The sequence below is a fragment of the Pinus tabuliformis genome, chromosome 3_2, assembly GCF_031772625.1.
Source record: "Pinus tabuliformis cultivar Carrire ecotype Pingquan chromosome 3_2, CPIR1, whole genome shotgun sequence".
In the NCBI taxonomy this organism is placed as follows: domain Eukaryota; kingdom Viridiplantae; phylum Streptophyta; class Pinopsida; order Pinales; family Pinaceae; genus Pinus; species Pinus tabuliformis.
The window spans coordinates 1,193,164,363-1,193,185,407 of NC_142302.1; the positions used below are offsets into that span (position 1 = coordinate 1,193,164,363).

Sequence of the window (21,045 nt, forward strand, 5' to 3'; positions counted from 1 at the left end):
CCTTCTCAACCATCTTCCCTCTAACTAAAATCAACTAGGCCACAATAATACTAAATACATTCAAGTGAGCAACTATGTAATCACCATTACTCATTTTTAAGAAAAACAACTTTTTATAATAAATTTATTAACGAGGGCACAAATGTTCAATAATTATGAATTGGACAAGCACAACCTAACAAAGTTTCTAGCCTTTCTTTTCATCAACACATAATTTTTGTCTTTCATACCAATTTTGGTTGAGATAGTGCACCCATAGATCTTAATCTATAAAAAAATCCCTTCCACAACTCAAAATCAATGCCATTAAACTTGTTAATTTATAACTTAAATATGTTTCCTTAAATTTAATTTATAGCTTAAATATGTTTCTTTTTTCCTTGCAACAAGCTTCCCATTCGAACCAAAATTAAATAATACAACTTTAATTTTAAATTATTGATCCAAAAATATGCTAACCTTTACGTTTAAAATCACCCTTAAAATATATCTTCATTCACCTTAACCAATGTAGCAAATTTAACACTTTGCAATGGAATTCTTCAAATTTATAAACAATTTTTATTACATAGTCATACCATAGATGACACGATCTCATTAACTCTTAAACATATTTAACTCTCTTAGACTACAATGGTAAACCTGTGTCAATGACATGAACGAACGATGCGGAAATTAGCGCAACATGACATAAAGCTCAAAAATATCTATATCTATATATATATGATCTCTGATATGTTTCGTGTATCTCTGATATGTTTCGTGTTTCTGTTTTAATTGTTTCACTGTATCTGCGTCAGCCATGTCTCGCCGCTCTGCTTCTGTTTTGCTCCTCCTCAACATGCCTTTGCTTTTTTCTTTTGTGATTACTGCAGGATTCACAGATACAGGAGATGGTGAGCTCTATCGATATTGGTCAATGGGCACCTAATAAGTAGATTTACTCGTTAGAAATTTTAACAGTGTTAATGTTGAAATAAGTGGGTAATTATGCATTTCAATGTGTTCAGTGGACACACTGTTGTCGATAAAAATGCAATTGGGAAACCCACTGTCGAAATGGAAAGGCGGAGATCCGTGTGGTTTAAAATGGGATGGCGTTTCTTGCATCGGTAACCGAATTACTTCACTGTAAGTATTTTGTGCATCTTGTCTTCAAATCATGACAACATCTTGTCTACTAAATGAATATCCATGCCGTTTATGGAATTTTCTTGAGCTCTACAGAAAACGTTGGGAGTTCCTTCTAACTGAATATTCCCATGGATAAAATTTTACAGGACGCTCTCTTCAATGAATCTCAATGGACAATTGCCAATTGATATTGGGCGGCTTTCAGCACTACAAGTTCTGTAAGTTGATTGATGAAGTAATTGCAAGGGTACCACAGAGTAGATACTGTCTAAACTCATTTCTCCAATGAATATTGAGGTTACTCAGTAAAGTTCATTTGGCTGAACTCCCCCATGTGTATGTCGGAGATTTGTTTACTTGGGTGCAATAATCTTTCTATTTAATGCCGTCAATGCACCGTGTAAACTTTATCCAACATTTGAATACACAGTGTAGTGGAGATGGATCTTCCAGGGTTACCCTCTAAACAGAGCATCTTCCTTCTTTAAATGCAATTCGAATAGTATTAACAAAAATTACCTCTTGGGTTTGCATGGTAAATAAGAGGGTATAATAAGTAGATTGACTGAACAAAGTCATCATTGCAGGGATCTATCATACAATCCAGGCCTGACAGGATTGATTCCAAGTACTTTGGGTGATTTACAATACCTTCACACGTTGTAAGCATTTTGAACCTTGTAATTCAATCGTTGGTATTCTTGTTCGAATTCTTTACAATCGACTAATTTTTAGCTCGTTTTAGAATATTGACGGGGTGTAGGTTTTCTGGGCGCATTCCAAAGGAGCTGGGTAAACTGCACAGACTGGTTACTCTGTAAGAAAATACTCCCAAAAAACCCTTTTTTTCTATGCACAAGTACACTTTGTGACGTTGTGAATCATCGTTGATTTTGGTAGGGACATGAATTCAAATGATTTATCAGGAGGTATTCCTCCATCTTTGTGTAATCTTACGAATCTCTACTTATTCGATTTGTCCAACAATACCATCGGTGGAGAATTGCCTGTCGAGCTGAAAGAGCTTGTGAATTGCCGTCACTTGTAAGTATTACATTTTTATTTGGGATAAGTATTACATTTTTATTTGGGATAACTTTTACCTGCGTAAAGGAATATGCACTTTATACCTTGTTACCTTCAACTTGTGGTTATGTTGTTGATGCTTCAAGCCATTTCAATAAAAACAATTTGAGTGGATCGATTCCACCGGAGGTTTTTCACGAGAATATGACCTTAAAACATGTGTAAGTGCCGTATTCATTATATTCTAAGGATTTGATTCAATTCATGATAAACTATTTTGATCAAATTATATTCTCAACCTAAAGCCACTACACTGTGTGTTTGCAGGTTATTTGATGACAATTCGTTCACAGGAAAGTTCCCCTCAACTATTGTGACTGTATCATCCTTGACTGTCCTGTGAGTCTCCCATATCTATTTCCATTGCATTTCAAAATACACAAGTCCCCAACCACTCTTTGGTGATCATGTTGGAAATAAAGTTTAATATTTACAATTATATTTGTTTTTTTAATGTTTTTTTTATAGGATGTCTGAGTGGTTTGGGATGTCATTTTTCTATTTGGTTTCAAATTTTATGGAACATTTTTTGCTGGAGAAGACTGCCCCACCCACCTGGAGTCTCAGCTCTTATAGAATTATAAATTCTTGGTATATTTGGTCTCCCTAGTCATTGGATATTCTCCTGGTATTATAATGACAGTAGTTACCCATTCACCATGGTAGAAAAAGAAAAAAAGGGAAAAGTGGTGACTTTTACCTTGTTTCAATTTCCATGGGGCATCTTTGGCCCCATGTGATAAGGCTCAAGGAGTAGGCTCCCCCACCCTCCTGGGATCTCGACTCTTGCTAAGTCATAAATTTCTGATATTTTTGGCTTCGAGTTTCTTGGTGTTAGTAGCTGGATATACTCTTGACTTTATAGCAACCACAGTTAAATTTGATCTTAACCTTGGCTCAAATTACCCAACAAATCACTGATTTGTTGGGTATATTTCTGTCAAAATCCCAAAAACACAATATAAAATGCACACAGAGAACAAAGCTCTGTTTCTCTCCAGGATTTTCACACAGCGGAAAGCAATAAAAATTATTTACCAGAACAGAATATTACACCCATAAACTAGGATCTGTATTCATTAAAATGAAAAGCTTGATACAATATTCTTCCTCTGCTGTTCAGAGGGATTTACAAAACAGTTCAACTCTATTCATTCAAATTCAAACTCATTCTACGCTGCTGCGTATTACAAACATACACTTGCGCTGCTGCGCTTCTACTCACACACACACACCTCTACAGTCTTCCTCAACACGACATCAACTATATTTACATTCAAAATCTGAATGGTTTTAATGAACAAAAATGGAGTCCCATACTGGGAACTGTTCGAGGCTGTCCTCCTCGTCCTCGGCTGAATTGAGCATTAACTGTGGTCGCTGGGAATTCAATGTGCAGGAGCTTGAACGCAACCTGCTTCCTTCTCGGCCATGCTGAAAATTGAAAGCTTCTACCTGCTACGTTGTACTGTTCCATGCTCACTTTAACTCCTCCACGCCAAAACTCTACTTCTCCATATATATTTGAAAACATACATAAACGCTGCAAAAATACAAATAATTTGCCTTTGGGTGGATTTCAAACATTATACAATTTGGTTTTGGGGAGCCATCGGGTCCGTGCTTCATCGCATAGCGCTCATATATAAAACGGTTGTGAACCCATGGTTTCTCCGATTTCGATATGCCACTTGCACTATGGGCCGATCCTTTGCTTTTCCTTATATTTCGAAAATACATAAAATACATTGAAAATGCCCTGAACGCGGACTTGAAAATTTATTAAAAAACTATTTATAATGTTGTCGGGTCCGCTCCATCGCATCGCTACATAACTCATGTTAAAGGTCCCGACCCTATGACATTGCCGATAGCGATGTGCCGATAGCAATATCGGCGATCGCTCATCGCAAACACAAAAGCTTCTTTATAAGTCCTTCACTTCGACTTCGCCGATGCGATATCGGCGATCGCTCGTCGGCGATATTTCATATCGCTGCCGCTGCCTGCCTCCGATGCTCCAACCCGCCGATATGCCGACTTGCCAATACGCCGACGCGATCTGGACCGTTGATCGGTTAGATCTGACGGCTGAGGTTAAAGCGGATCTTTAAGCCTGCGATTTGGTTTTTCTCATAATGTTGGAGTGTTTATGCCTCCCGATCCTTGGTGAAGGGCTCGGTTATTGTCTTCATGCTGCCGCATGGCTCAACTATTGCACAGTTGAAATTATATTTTCAACACTCCCCTTTAATTTCAACTGTTGGGCATTCAATCATACCCAAACACTTCCTCAAAAATTCAAAGCTTCTCTGATCCAGCGGCTTTGTCAAGATGTCCGCAACCTGTTCTTGAGTCCTGCAATGTTCTAGGACAATTTCTCCATTAATCACCAATTCTCTGATGTAGTGAAACCTTGTATCAATGTGTTTCGTTCTCTTATGAAACACTGAATTCTTTGACAATGCAATAGCTGAGCTATTGTCACAAAAGATCACTGTCGCTTTTGCCTGCTCTTGGCCTAAGCTTCTCAACATTCTCCTCATCCACACTGCTTGACATGCTGCTGCTGTAGCTGCCACATATTCAGCCTCTGCTGTAGACAATGCTACAATGGACTGCTTCTTAGAAGCCCATGAGATGGCTCCTGAACCCATATGAAAAACATAACCGGAAGTGCTCTTCCGATCATCTACACTTCCAGCCCAATCACTGTCAGTGTATCCAACCAAATCTGAATGTTCTGAGGCATGATATAAAATTCCAAACATTTTGGTGCCTTTGACATACCTCAAAATTCTCTTTGTTGCCTGCCAATGTGCCTCCTTCGACCTCTCCATAAATCTGGAAGTCAAACTAACAGCATACATTAAATCAGGCCTAGTTGCTGTTAAATACATAAGGCTGCCCACAATGCTTTTATATAAGCTAGGATCAAAATCCTTGTTGCTGTCCTCTCTGCTGAGCTTTAATCCCATTACTGTGAGAGTGATTGCTGCCTTGCATTCTTCCATCTTAAATCTGCCCAAAACTTGATTTACATATCTTGCTTGAGATATAAAAATTCCTTTTTCATTTTGATCTACTTCTATGCCTAAGAAGTATCTCAAGAAACCCATGTCAGTCATTTCAAATTCATTCTTCATGACTGATTTAAAATTCTCAATAAGATAAATATCATTTCTAGTGAAAATAACATCATCAACATACAAGACAACAATCAAAATTTTACCATCTTTTTCTTTGATGTAGACTGTGGGTTCTCCTTCACACTTGTCGAATTCATTATCCAATAGATATGAATCTATCCTGCTGTACCATGCTCTTGGCGCTTGCTTCAGCCCATAAAGAGCTTTCTTCAATTTGCACACTTTGTGCTCTTCACCTTTCTTCTCATATCCGAGAGGCTGTTCCACATAAACCTCTTCCATTAACACTCCATTTAGGAATGCTGATTTCACATCCATTTGGTAGACTTTCCATTTGTTTTGAGCTGCTATGGACAGCACTGTTCTCACGGTTTCCATTCTTGCAACCGATGCGAAAGTCTCTTCGTAATCTCTCCCATATTGCTGCTTGTACCCTTTGACAACAAGCCTTGCCTTGTGTCTTTCTATCTTGCCTTCAGCATTGCATTTGGTCTTATAGACCCATTTGACTCCAATAACTTCTTTACCTTTTGGTAGCTCTACCAAATCCCATGTCTTGTTTCTTTCTATGGCATTCATCTCCTCATCCATAGCTTCTATCCATTTCTTATCTTTAATTGCATTTTCGAAATGAATAGGATCATCAACATGACAATACAAGGCAAATAAGGAATTCATTCCTTCATTATAAATGTCACTTAAGTTTCTGAACTTTTTACCTCTTTCACTTGGTCTGCAAGTGCTTGAGGATGCACTTGAATTTCCTCCTTGTGGTGTGCTTGGAGAAGCACTTTCATTTATCCTCAATGGTGTACCTTGCTGTTCTTGTGTTGGTGCTGCTGTTTGGGGATTCATTTCAGCCACCTCCTCTTCATCTTCATCATGAGACAAACAGTTTTTAACATTCACTGTTTTCTCTATGCTTCCATCCCAAGCTTCCTCTTCAATGAATTGAACATCTTTGCTGACAAAAAACTTCTTGGTAGATGGGATATACAACCTGTAGGCTTTGGATTCCTCACTGTATCCAATGAAAATACATTTCTCCCCTTTGCTGTCCAACTTCCTCCTTAGCTGATCTGGTATGTGTGCGTAGGCCACACATCCAAAAACTCTCATGTGGGTGACTCCTTGCTTTCTCCCACTCCATGCCTCTTCTGGCACTTTGTTCATGACTGCTTTTGTAGGACACCTATTCAAGATATAAACTGCACAATGTACAGCTTCAACCCAATACTCATTTGGCAAATGCTTTGCCTTCAACATGCTCCTCGCCATATCCATAATGGTTCTGTTCTTCCTTTCAGCAACTCCATTTTGCTGTGGGGTGTACCGAGTTGTAAACTGTTTATGAATTCCATTTTCTCTGCAAAACCGCAGGAATTCTTTGGAGATATACTCACCTCCTCTATCAGTTCTGAAAACTTTTATGTGCAGTCCGCTTTGGTTCTCCACAAGTGTTTTGAAGTTTTGGAATTTCTCAAAGACTTCACTTTTGTTCTTGAGGAAATATATCCAAGTCTTTCTTGTAAAATCATCAATGAATGTCAAGAAATATAGGCTGCCAGCTAATGATGGAGCTTGCATTGGTCCACACAAATCTGAGTGGATAATCTCTAAGGGTGCCTTTGCCCTTATACTTTTCCCTGATGAAAAACTCTCTCTATGTTGTTTGCCCAATATACAACCTTCACAAAGGCTGTCCGGCGTCTCTATCAATGGTAATCCTCTTACCATTCCTTTTCTGCTTAATAGGTTTAGACCTCCAAAATTTAGATGCCCGAATCTCAAGTGCCATAACCAATTTTCATCCTTTGGCACGCTTTGGAAGGCCTCTTGGGTGACTGCTGCCATTTCCTTCTTGTTCTTCAAGTCTGCCCTGATCCGAAGAGGGAACATCCTATTCCTTGTCATCTTCACTTCAGCAATACATCTTTTGCTGGGTGGTATATCCATGATGGTGCACACATCATTTACAAAGTAAACATTGTAACCCTTTTGGACAAGCTGTCCAATACTCAAGAGGTTACATCTCATTCCGGGGACATAGTAAACATCTGCTATGGTTTTCTTTTCTCCTTGCTTTGTAAATATTTTTACCTCTCCTTTTCCCATAACAGACACTTTACTATCAGTTCCTAGTGTGACTTGTGACTTCACACTTTGATCTAAAGCAGAAAACAGGGCTAAGTTCCCTGTCATATGGTTGCTACAACCTGAGTCTAAAAACCAAATATCTTCACTATTTGTTTCAGCCATATTACAAGCTAACAGCACATTATCTTGGCTGACATTTTCTCTAGTGACATTTGCATTTTGTCTATTACTCATATCATGCTGCTTTTTCCTACACTCACTGGCATAATGCCCATATTTTTTACAGTAATAGCATTGGACATTGGATTTTTCATACCTTTGTCCTTGAGCATGATGTTGTCCTCCTTGTTGGCTGCTGCCTTGGCCTTGGTTCTGATTTGGATTGCTGCCTCTTCCTTGAGTATTTGCTGGACTGTTCTTTCCACCTCTGTTCTGGCTTCTGCCTCTTCCTCTCTTGTTTCCTCTTCCTTGACCTCTTCCTCTTCCAAAGGACATCTGGGTCTTGAAGGCTTGCTCAAGAGATGAGTTTTCATTTCTACTCAACCTCTGCTCATGTGTTATCAGTGATGCATGAAGCTCATCAACGGAGAAGTTTGAGAGATCCTTTGTCTCTTCTATGGTGGTGACAATCGCATCAAACTTTGAGGGTAAGACCCTCAATATTTTCTCCACAATCCTCCTTTCTTCAAGCATCTCTCCATGAGATCTTATTTGTGTAACCAGGCCAATTACTTGAGTGAAGAATGAGTCAATACTATCTGACTCCTTCATGCACAGATTCTCAAAATCTTTTCTCAGCAATTGTAGTTTTGCTGTCTTCACTTTCTCCATTCCTTGATAGGCTGTTTTGAGAGTTTGCCATGCTTCTTTGGATGTCTTAGCTGCTGCTAACCTTGGAAACACACTTCCATGCACTGCTTGATACAAGAAGAAGAGGGCTTTTGAGTCCTTCTTCTTGTGGCTTTTCAACAGATCCTTCTCTCCCTGAGTTAATGCATTAAACTCATTTTCATCTGCTGGTTGTTCAAAACCATCCTCAATAATTTCCCATAAGTCTTGGGAAGCAAAGAGGGCTTTCATTGTTATTGCCCAATAGTCATAATTTTTGCCATCGAATAGTGGGAGCTGCATACCCATACTATTGCTGGTGCTGGTGCCTGCCCTTCTTTCTCTTTTAACTTGGATTCTTTTGCTGAACTTCACTCTGCTAGAGAAGGTGCTACAGCAAAAGTCTTTCCTTCAGCTTCTTTGACTGCTTCAAAGAGCCTGGATTAGCTCCGATACCACTGTTGGGTATATTTCTGTCAAAATCCCAAAAACACAATATAAAATGCACACAGAGAACAAAGCTCTGTTTCTCTCCAGGATTTTCACACAGCGGAAAGCTAAAAATTATTTACCAGAACAGAATATTACACCCATAAACTAGGATCTGTATTCATTAAAATGAAAAGCTTGATACAATATTCTTCCTCTGCTGTTCAGAGGGATTTACAAAACAGTTCAACTCTATTCATTCAAATTCGAACTCATTCTACGCTGCTGCGTATTACAAACATACACTTGCGCTGCTGCGCTTCTACTCACACACACACACACCTCTTCAGTCTTCCTCAACACGACATCAACTATGATTACATTCAAAATCTGAATGGTTTTAATGAACAAAAATGGAGTCCCATACTGGGAACTGTTCGAGGCTGTCCTCCTCGTCCTCGGCTGAATTGAGCATTAACTGTGGTCGCTGGGAATTCAATGTGCAGGAGCTTGAACGCAACCTGCTTCCTTCTCGGCCATGCTGTAAATTGAAAGCTTCTACCTGCTACGTTGTACTGTTCCATGCTCACTTTAACTCCTCCGCGCCAAATCTCTGTTTCTCCATATATTTGAAAACATACATAAACGCTGCAAAAATACAAATAATTTGCCTTTGGGTGGATTTCAAACATTATACAATTTGGTTTTGGGAAGCCATCGGGTCCGTGCTTCATCGCATAGCGCTCATATATAAAAAGGTTGTGAACCCATGGTTTCCCCGATTTCGATATGCCACTCGCACTATGGGCCGATCCTTTGCTTTTCCCTATATTTCGAAAATACATAAAATACATTGAAAATGCCCTGAGCGCGGACTTGAAAATTTATTAAAAACTATTTATAATGTTGTCGGGTCCGCTCCATCGCATCGCAACATAACTCATGTTAAAGGCCCCGACCCTATGACATTGCCGATAGCGATGTGCCGATAGCAATATCGGCGATCGCTCATCGCAAACACAAAAGCTTCTTTATAAGTCCTTCACTTCGACTTCGCCGATGCGATATCGGCGATCACTCGTCGGCGATATTTCATATCGCTGCCGCTGCCTGCCTCCGATGCTCCAACCCGCCGATATGCCGACTTGCCAATACGCCGACGCGATCTGGACCGTTGATCGGTTAGATCTGACGGCTGAGGTTAAGGCGGATCTTTAAGCCTGCGATTTGGTTTTTCTCATAATGTTGGAGTGTTTATGCCTCCCGATCCTTGGTGAAGGGCTCGGTTATTGTCTTCATGCTGCCGCATGGCTCAACTGTTGCACAGTTGAAATTATATTTTCAACATGATTCAACATTAAAAAAGAAAAAGAAAAATGTGGTTATGGATATCATGTGAAAATTAAGACAAACTTTGTTAAGAGTACGCAACCCGGTGGCAATTCTGTTGCTTATTTCTTGATATGGTATCGTAGCTAGGAGTTTACGACTGCAAGTGAAATATACTTTCTCATGATGTCATAACTGGGAGTTTGCAATTGCAAGTGAAATATACTTTCATGTGATGTGCGTAGAGGGGCCTGAATAATTAGGGATGTGTGAGGTTTAGGAAATCTAATCATTACTGTTTTAATTAATATTTTCTAAGAATAGGACAAGTGTCCATAGCTTTTCTGTCGAATCTGAAATATCTAAGAGTATCTATCGCTTTTCTGTCGAATATCAAATATCAAGAGTGTTCATAAGCAGGGAATGTAAGATGTGAAACGTATTCATATGCAGGGTTGTCCAATGTAACGATGTTCTTTTACTCTCATAATCTAAAATACTACAGCAATATTTTTGCTGCTTAGTTCTCAATATCTTGACAGGCCATCTATTAAATCGTGCTTTATGATTAACAGGAGGCTCGATCGAAACTCTTTGGAAGGCCCAATTCCGTCCGACATCGCACGCTTGGAAAATATTAATGAATTGTAAGATCAACGATGTATTGCGCCTGTTCAGAGATGTTAGATCATAGTTATTGACCAAAAGAATTCACTGACTCTCTGCATTTTTCAGGCATCTATCAAATAATCAGCTCAACGGTTATATACCTGACTTATCTTTGATGAAAGATCTTCAGTACTTGTAAGTAGAAGGCTCAAACTCTGCTCAAAAGATCTCGAATTGATTTTATCAAGTTAAGACTTCCAATATTCATGTGTACGGTATTTGCTTTTATAGGGACTTGAGTAACAATTCATTCGAGATCTCGGATGTGCCCACCTGGTTATCTGTTCTCGCATCTTTGACCACCATGTAAGTTCAAGGGGTTTGAAATACAACATAAATTAAGCTTTACTATCTTTCGAACTAACTGCTTTTTCCTTTCCCTTTGCCCTGTTCTGTAGTGTGATAGAAAACAGTAATTTGAATGGGCAGCTTCCTTCTGAAGTTTTTAGCTCACCGCAACTTGAGACAGTGTAAGTGTATTTCATATTTTCTCGTTACATTGTTGAAAGATGAGACTTGGACGTTCAGTGATCTTCGTTTTCCAATGGCGTAGGATTCTCTCCAATAATTCTATAGACGGGCCTCTCTCAATTTTGGAAGTGTCAGTCAGCAGCTCCAATTGATAGACCTTCGATACAACAACATCACGGATGTTCCATTGGGGAAAAACCTTACCAAGACTTGGGCGTATGGATTTCCATGATAACCCTCTAAACTGATTCATGTGGATTTCTGATTCATTTATATGTATGGGAAACCTTCTAGTATCTATAGGACTAGGAAGAGGGAAAACAAACTTTGGATATGTGAAACTTTCTGACAATTAAATGATGCTATATTAATCCACTTCTATTCCAAAGTTGTACACCTTCAATTTCATTAATGTAAATATCTGTTTTTGTAAATATCTGTTTTTTTTTTTTTTTTTGGACATGCAGACTTGAAGGTAACCCAGTTTGTGATTCCCAAACATTCATACCAAATAGCCCCATATGCCGCCCTGATGACGATGCTCAAGACACGTCCTACCACACGGATATGGCGCATTGCGGAAACGATACCAACTGTACTGAAGATTCAGAGAAAGTTGATCCTCAGAGTTGTCAGTGTGCAATACCATATGTCGGCACCATTGTCTTAAGAGCTCCCTCCTTTTCAAATTTGACGAATATTAACAGATTCCAAAAGCTAGAGAAATCTCTATGGACGCAATTAAACTTGACAAAGGGGTCAGTATATCTCTGTTGCATGCGGTTTGATGCCAACATGTATCTGAATATAGTAGCCCGGCTTTTTCCACCGTCCGGAAGGAAGTCTTTTGAGCCATCGGAAATCATAAATCTTGGTTATTCTTTAAGCAATCAAAGATACAGACCGCCTGAGGAATTTGGAAGTTATTATTTCATACCATCGTCTTACATATTTCTAAGAGGTGAGGAACTGTAACTTTACTCTTAGTTCAGGTTTTGGACAAGTGTAGTGTACGTATGTATGAACTATTTTGCTGGCTGTTTGATTTCAGAAGGGTCGAGGTCTTTAAATACACGGGCAATAATTGGAATAGCAGTTGGTGCAGCAGTGTTGATCTGTGCCATCATCGTCGTAGGCATTTACGCGTTATGGCAAAGGAAGAAAGCAGCAAAGGCCATTGAATTATCAAACCCATTCGGTATGAGATCCTATTCTTGGAGAATCTGAGAATCTGCTTCTGCTTTTTACATATGTAAATTGGTGTTGGAAACAGAAACTAATTTCTGTTAGCTTTTCTTCAGCTTCTTGGAATGCAGCAAGCAGTCACCATAGTGGAGATTCTTCCAAACACAAAACTATCAGAGTTTTCTCGTTTCAAACACTGAAAATGGCCACCAACAATTTCTCGAGGGATAACGAGATTGGCTCAGGAGGGTATGGCAAGGTATAAAAGTGTAATAGTGTCATATAAGCTAATTTGTAGAGTAAAAAACAAGCTCTAACCTTAATCTCGGATAACTGAGAGCGATAAACAGTCACGCCATCAACTAGCTCCTCTCCCGACATGAATGAAACCACTCAATGCAGATCAATTATATTTAGGACCATGCATAATTTCAATTTGTTAAACTGATGGAAAACAGGGGATTGTCATTTGTGACTCAAAAAGAGTTTAGATTTGTGAAGTGATGAAAGGGGTGAAAAAATACCAACCCCAAATCTACTACCGACTTTGATTAGGATGAAATGTATACTAATTTAATATTGCAGCCTCTGACTCCATAAATTTTGATCAGTTTAACTGGGAAACAGGGGATACTCTGTAAAATTTCTGATTAGTTTAAGTGGGGTAACAGGGGATTGGAGTCATTTCTGATTGGTTTAACTGAGGAAACAGGGGATTGGGACTCCAGATGATATGGATTTGTGAAGTAATGATATGAATTTATGAAGAAAGCAGAGGCTTAAAATTACCAATGCCTAATCGATCGACTATAATAGAGGATGAATTTAAATGGATTTATCTATGATATTTATTTTAAATTTTCAATTATTGACATCACATTTTGGTTTTGATTTTAAATATATTTTATTGGCTTATAAATAAGAAAAATAAATATTTATTTTAATAAATAAATGTTTAAAAATAGACTAATTTTCAATATAAAAAAGACTTAATATAATTAAATTTATAATTTTATAAAATATTTAAAATTAGGTAATTTCAAAAATTTAAACTGTACAAAGTATAATCAAAACTTCAAGTAAAAAAAATATACTTATATGTTAATATTTTTAATATTTAAGATTAAGTATAGTCTAATTTTGGTTAAAAATAACCAGTAAACAACTGAAATTCCAAATTTTGATTAAAAATAACCAGAAAAATGTAGTGAAAAAAACATTTTCCTCCACGAATTAGACTAACAATCTTGAAAAAAATGATAAATATAATTTTTAACTTAATAAATAAGATGGTTATTATTAGTGATGGATGGTAAAAATTATTATTATTATGTATATAAATAAGATTTCAACCTTGTTAAATATCTTTAATTTTAGTTATGGCGAAGTATCTCTGCATCGAATCATTAAACTATTTTCTATTGAGTATCTGATGACTCACTGAATTCATGTGACTTTCGTACGGATATGCAGGTGTACAAAGGAATACTGCTCGATGACGGACAGATGGTGGCTGTGAAAAGGGCGAAGAAAGAGTCTAACCAAGGTGTTGCAGAATTTAGGACGGAACTAGAACTGTTGTCTCGCGTTCATCATAAGAATCTGGTGGGACTCGTTGGATTTTGTTTCGAGGAAGGGTCGGAGCAAATGCTTGTATATGACTACATCCCAAATGGAACGCTGAGAGATAATCTCTCGGGTAATTTGCTTCTCACATCTCATCCTCTTTTGGTTCCTGTCTATTTGCTTAGCTCACCAGAGAAATTGGCCGCGATTCAACAACAGTATTTTGTCCATTCAATTAACAGGCAAAACCGGAAGTCATCTTGATTGGAGCAAGAGGATGAATATCGCATTAGGGGCAGCGAGGGGATTGGCATATCTTCACGAGCATGCAGATCCCCCCATAATACACAGAGACGTGAAGTCCTCCAACATCTTGCTCGACGACAATATGGTTGCCAAGGTAGCCGACTTCGGACTTTCCAAACTTTTTGGTAACACCGGGGATAAAAGTTATGTATCGACTCAAGTCAAAGGAACCATTGTAAGTATCATCAGCACACTTCCAAATTACCTTTCCAACTTTTCCAGATCTAAAGTGTTACAACTGCCATACACTCTCCACGGAAACTTTGACTCTATGAAAACTAGGGATGTATTTGCGTGAATCCGAATACAAGTTAAATTAGTTGAGTGAATAACTTTAATTGGTATGGATGGATTGTTTTAAACATTGTAATTTGAATGAGTGGGTTGAATTAGGGAAATGTTAATTCATATTTTGTTACCACTAATCTTTTTAAAATAAAATCTCTCTTCATTCGAAACTATAAAATGCGTCTAGCTTTCAACGGTGAAATGCTGAACAATAATGAGTTGGGCAGGGGTACCTGGATCCGGAGTATTACATGACGCAGCAACTGAGTCACAAGAGCGACGTATACAGTTTTGGTGTGGTATTACTGGAAATTCTAACGTCTCAGCATCCCCTCATTGAAGTGTTGGAACTACTACACACCTACATGTAGACTCTTAGTTAGAGCATGTGACTGCATGCAAGATTCCTTTTGCATGTTGGAACTACTACACATCTACATGCGGACTTTTAGTTAGAGCATGAGATTGCATGCAAAATTCCTTTTGCATGATTTACTCCTTGATTTGCTCCTTCTTTAACTCCGCAACTGACTAGTTATCTCCGGAACTGGTTGTAGGTGTTGAGTCTTCTCATTGATCACCACTATAGTCATTACCTTGGGATCTTCACCCAGTAATGCTATATCATGACCATTGTAACATAATTTTCAATTGAATCATTATTTTCTTCTTTCGATTTTCTTTTAGTGCTTTTGCTCTGCAAAGCTGTGTGTTCAACCTTTACTAGCTAGATTCATCTGTGCAGGTTTTCTAACACATTTACATGGTATCAGAGCCCACAGGTTGCTAGATAAAAGGCGCATCAGTACTTTATTTTGCAAGTATTACAGCTTGGAGATCGAAGATTGACAGAAAAATGGAGTTTCCCAACACCGTACAACTATCATGAATGGAAGGATCAAATGGCTCGATACCTTCGTCATAAAGGGTTGTACAGGATTACCATGGCTACAGAAGTGGAACCCACTTCAGCCATAGAGAAATCCAAGTACCTCAACCGTATGGATGAGGCCCACGGATCCATATGCATGTGCATCTCTCCAGAGTTGCAGTTTCATCTATCTGCCTGCAATACTCCCAATGAGATTTGGAAAAAGGTTGAAGAGCTCTACGGGAAACAGGATGAGATGAAAGGACATCTGCTCGAAGTGGAGCTGCTATCATTGGATCCACGGAACTATGACAGAATTCAAGATTTCTTCACCAAATATAATGATTTATTGCTGCAACTCAAGGGTTGTGGAATTGACAAATCCAAGGAGGAGAGTCGCCAAGTTCTCTCTATTATGTCAAAGCTCGGACCGGAATACTCCGTCTTTGTGTCTACATTTCATTCAGTAAGGCTCGCAACAGGTAAATCCTACACTATGCCTTCTCTCAAAGAATTTATGGAGTCTCTTATTTTTGAGCAAGATAAACTCATTGGCATGGGGAAAATCAAACCTCCAAAAGCACATGCACTTGCTGTGCATGATGGCAGCCACAATAAAAATCACAGATCTGATTCAAATCAGAAAAATCAGCAGCAGAAAGACAAAGGAAAAGCACATTCCCATCCAAAGAAGGAAGGGTACACCAAGCCCTTCAATGACTCCTCCGGCTCGAGAAATGAGAAAGGGAAGAAAGGAAACAGATGCACCTACTGTCAAAGAGGATTCCATCCAGAATCCTCTTGCATGAAGAAACAAATTGACCAAATGGCAGAAATCCTTCAGAAGCATAACCTTGGGGACCACATCCCTCAGGGCGCCAAGAAGAAAACTGAGGATCCGCCACACGGAAAAGGTAACAATTTTCATGCTTTAGTTGCAATTAATTCTTCTCCTGATGCATGGATTATAGATTCTGGTGCATCACATCATATGGCTGCTGCAAAGGAAGTATATTCCTCTTTGGATGCATGCAAAGGACCTCCCATCCTCATGGGAGATGACTCACCTATTGAGGTCACCGGAAAAGGTAGAGTGGAACTTTTACACGGAAGCTTTGAAGATGTGCTTCATGTTCCAAAACTTTCGGTAAACCTGCTTTCAGTTTATCAGATCACTCATTCCGGCACCGGAAAGAGAGTGGAATTCACTCCAGATGCAGTGAACATATATGATCTACATAGCAATGCCAAAATTGCAACTGGTGAGGTAAACAATGGATCCAGACTGTATACATTTTCTGAATTTATTGAATCTGAATCCTCCTTATTGCTTACACATGCTGATGATAGTAGTAGGCTTTGGCACGAGAGGTTTGGTCACTTAAATTACAAGTATATGCAGCAGCTAAGCAAGAATGAGATGGTGGAAGGCTTGCCAAATATCAGTTTCTCCAAAGGAGTTTGTGAAGGGTGTGTTCTTGGCAAACATCCCAGAGAAAAGTTTGATACCGGCAAGACTCACAGAGCATCATCTCCTCTAGATCTGATCCATAGTGATCTCATGGGGCCTTTTCCTCATCCTTCCATCAACAAAGCAAGGTATGTGCTTACATTTATTGATGACTTCTCACGGTATACTTGGGTGTATCTTCTCAGGAACAAATCTGAAGTTTTTGAGCACTTTGAAGATTTCAAAGCACTAGTTGAGACACAGTCAGAGAGAAAGATCAAAGCCCTCCGTACAGACAATGGGGGGGAATATGTTAACACAGCACTTCAGAATCTTTGCCTTCAGTCCGGCATACAGTTGCAGTATACAGTTCCATACACTCCGCAGCAGAACGGAGTTGCTGAGAGAAAGAATCGATCTCTCAAAGAGATGGCTTCCTGCATGTTGCATGCCAAGTCACTACCTCATAAGCTTTGGGCCGAAGCACTTAATTGTGCTAACTACATCCAGAACAGATCTCCTCATAGGTCTGTCAAGGACCAGACCCCCTTTGAGGCTTGGAGCGGCACTAAACCAGAGGTCACTCACCTCCGTGTTTTCGGCTCTCGAGCATGGGCTCGGATCCCCTCTGAAAAGAGGAAAGCTCTTGATCCACAGAGCATTGAGTGCATCTTTGTTGGATACCCTGATGGTGTGAAGGGATATCGACTATTGATACCCTCTACGGACAAGCTCATCATTGAGCGAAGTGTCAGATTTGAGGAAAGTCTCTCGCATGCACCTCAAGCGCCGCATGCAGACACTTTTTATCTACCTCATGTCCGAGATGATGACTCAGTGCATTCAGATGCAGATACAGATCATGCAGATGCCGAGGAAGAGCATGCAGATGCAAAGACAGAGTCTTCAGATACAAATCTAGTGCATGCAAATGATGATCCACATCCAAGCCCAGATCGGGCTTCCAGTAGTGAATCATATTCCCCTGTTATAAATCAGAGAACAAGGAGCTTACGTGAGATATATGCACAAGACCAACCAGCTGCTAGAAATGGTCTTGTGGGGGATAATTCTGATATGCAGAGGACTAGCTCAGAGTTCATTGAGCCTCCTCTTGTCCTCACTGCCACTGAACCATCGCCCTCCTGGCATTGTCATTTGGTTCAGTCTTCTGATCCACAGTCTTATGCTGAGGCTGCTGGGCATCCATCGTGGGAGTCCGCCATGGAGGAGGAGTATAACTCCCTCCTTGAGAACCAGACTTGGGATCTGGTCCCCCTTCCTTCAGGAAGGAAACTTGTCTGATGCAAATGGGTCTACAGGACCAAGAGTGCTGTAGATGGGCAAATCACCAGACGGAAAGCAAGGCTAGTAGCCAAAGGCTTCCAACAAGTGCATGGCATTGATTATGACGAGACCTTTGCTCCAGTAGCAAAGATGGATTCCATACGCCTTACACTTGCCATTGCGGCTGCCCAGCGGTGGGAAGTACATCAGATGGATGTGAAGAATGCCTTTCTTCACGGAGACCTATCTGAGGAGATCTACATGGAGCAGCCACATGGTTTCATTCAGGATTCATCTTTGGTCTGCAGACTGAAGAAATCTCTCTACGGCCTTAAGCAAGCCCCGAGAGCTTGGTACGCGAAGATGGATTCTTTTCTCTTATCACAAAACTTTGAAAGATGTAAGTCTGATCCGAATGTTTACATGCTTAGGACACATGATTCTCTTCTTATCTTAGTTTTGTATGTAGATGATCTCCTAATCACTGGCAGCTCAGCTTCAGCCATTGCTACAGTCAAGAGGGCCTTGCATGATAGGTTCTTGATGACGGACATGGGTCCATTACACTTCTTTCTTGGTCTTGAGATCAGCCAGAATGCCACAGGCATCAAACTCTCTCAGGCTAAGTATGCACGGGATCTCCTCGAGAGATTTCGCATGACTGACTGCAAGCCAGCACCGACTCCTTTTCTGTCTGGGGTCCGCCTTGAGGATGGAGGTGACACTCCATTAGTTGACAGCACTCTCTACCGACAGCTAGTGGGGAGCTTATTGTACCTCACCCACTCCAGACCAGATCTCTCATATGCAGTAGGGGCAGTTTCCAGATACATGCAGGAGCCGCATGAGCTACACTGGAATGCTGCCAAGCGCATCCTCCGATATGTGCAGGGCACCATCACCTTCGGGATTCACTATGCAGCAGGCACTTCATTGAATCTCCTTGGCTTCACAGATTCTGATTGGGCGGGAGACAGCATTGATCGCAAGTCCACCTCCGGATATTCACTCAGTCTAGGATCTGGCCCTATCTGTTGGTCGAGCAAGAAGCAGGCTGCTATTGCTCTCTCTTCAGCTGAGGCTGAGTACCGAGGAGTAGTCAACATCACCATTCAGGCTCTGTGGCTACAACACTTCCTCACTGAGTTGGGCGTCCAGTTCCACCAGCCCATTGTCATCTGGTGTGACAATCAGAGCACTCTCAAATTTTGCAGGGATCCAGTACAGCGGCAGCGGACGAAGCACATAGAGATCCATATGCACTACATCAGAGACTTAGTACATGATCGGGTCATTGATCTGCAGTTCTGTCCTTCAGCAGAACAGACTGCAGACATCTTCACCAAGACATTCACTGAGCAGAAGTTCCGCTCTTTGCGTGATCGTCTTGGAGTGAAGGACACGGTTGCTTAGCAACAATATTTTTCTTCCTCTTTTCTTTTGATTACATTGTATTTTGAGGGGGGGTTTTTCCCATGAGGTTTTCCCTCTTTCCTCAATTTTAGTACAAGTTGCATTGTATTTTGGGTGACCTTTTGCCTTAGTTGCCAGGGCCCATTTTCTATTTTTCCCCATAGTGGTGTTCAGGGGGGGTGTTGGAACTACTACACACCTACATGTAGACTCTTAGTTAGAGCATGTGACTGCATGCAAGATTCCTTTTGCATGTTGGAACTACTACACATCTACATGCGGACTTTTAGTTAGAGCATGAGATTGCATGCAAAATTCCTTTTGCATGATTTACTCCTTGATTTGCTCCTTCTTTAACTCCGCAACTGACTAGTTATCTCCGGAACTGGTTGTAGGTGTTGAGTCTTCTCATTGATCACCACTATAGTCATTACCTTGGGATCTTCACCCAGTAATGCTATATCATGAGCATTGTAACATAATTTTCAATTGAATCATTATTTTCTTCTTTCGATTTTCTTTTAGTGCTTTTGCTCTGCAAAGCTGTGTGTTCAACCTTTACTAGCTAGATTCATCTGTGCAGGTTTTCTAACACATTTACATGAAGGTGGAAAATATCTGGTCCGAGAGGTGAAGACAGCAATGGATACCGATGGAGTGAATGCCGTCCGACGCCACATACTGGACCCCTTTCTCAAAGATTCTCCAATTTCTCAAACACTTCTTCAAAGTTTCGTAAGCTTATCGTTGCGCTGCGTTGGGGATTCGGCTGTGAATCGTCCTAAAATGGGCGATGCGGTGAAGGAGCTGGAGTCGATAGTAGAATCTGTGGTAAGGCCATACGAGGCCACGACAAAGACAGAGCAAGAGTCTCCAACAGCTTCTCTACGGAGAGGTCACCATCCAAATGCGTCTGTAACTTCATGTATTTCCTTTGATTACAGCGGCGGATTCTCTGTGACCCACTCCAATATTTGATCCCAACTGATATTAATACGCTACATACATATAGCAAGTCTGTTAAGCAGCCTATTGGGCAAGTACTTTGCGAAACACCCTATTGCCACATAATGATATGGAACTTGGAACTTGAGCACAAAGGAATCGTGTAAGAATTTGTTGTATATTTTGCCAACACAATGATAAGCATGAACAACACTTTGTGCCTATAACAAAAATATCATTGCCACATAATGATATGGAACTTGAGCACAACTGATACCTATACTTGCACTACATCCACATCCATACACATGGCACAATTTGTGATATGACGAAGGGATGGATCAACACTCCTATGAGTATGTGTCTTAGCGCAATAGGGTGTGCATAATGTACCCTAAAGTCTCGTATATTAGGGTTATTCACACAATTTCTTTCACAAAATGAATTAATAAACAAAATTGTAATGTAATTTTCTCACATAAAAATAATTAAACTCAAAAGTTTATTTTATTGGGTTCTAGAATGATTAAGATGAGAGGTTT

General features: G+C 40.0%; 1 protein-coding gene across 1 annotated transcript; it reads left to right on the forward strand.

Moving 5' to 3' along the window:
- The first annotated feature begins 757 nt into the window (after positions 1-757).
- LOC149184999 (leucine-rich repeat receptor protein kinase HPCA1-like) lies at positions 758-20,536 on the forward strand. Its single transcript, XM_089415516.1, has 19 exons — positions 758-896; positions 1,011-1,131; positions 1,281-1,352; positions 1,722-1,796; positions 1,880-1,951; positions 2,035-2,178; positions 2,307-2,381; positions 2,488-2,559; positions 10,628-10,699; positions 10,788-10,856; positions 10,953-11,027; positions 11,120-11,191; positions 11,660-12,153; positions 12,247-12,390; positions 12,494-12,636; positions 13,851-14,076; positions 14,186-14,424; positions 14,765-14,871; positions 20,161-20,536. Exons 1-19 carry the CDS (start codon positions 803-805, stop codon positions 20,534-20,536), a joined length of 2,742 nt encoding a protein of 913 aa, XP_089271642.1. The 5' UTR covers positions 758-802.
- Positions 20,537-21,045: the final 509 nt, after the last annotated feature.

Coding starts and splice junctions, on each gene's coding strand:
- LOC149184999 (XM_089415516.1), top strand. CDS start 803: ATGTCTCGCCGCTCTGCTTCTGTTTTGCTCCTCCTCAACATGCCTTTG. Junction 897..1,010: donor ATTCACAGATACAGGAGATG/GTGAGCTCTATC, acceptor CAATGTGTTCAG/TGGACACACTGTTGTCGATA. Junction 2,560..10,627: donor GTATCATCCTTGACTGTCCT/GTGAGTCTCCCA, acceptor TATGATTAACAG/GAGGCTCGATCGAAACTCTT.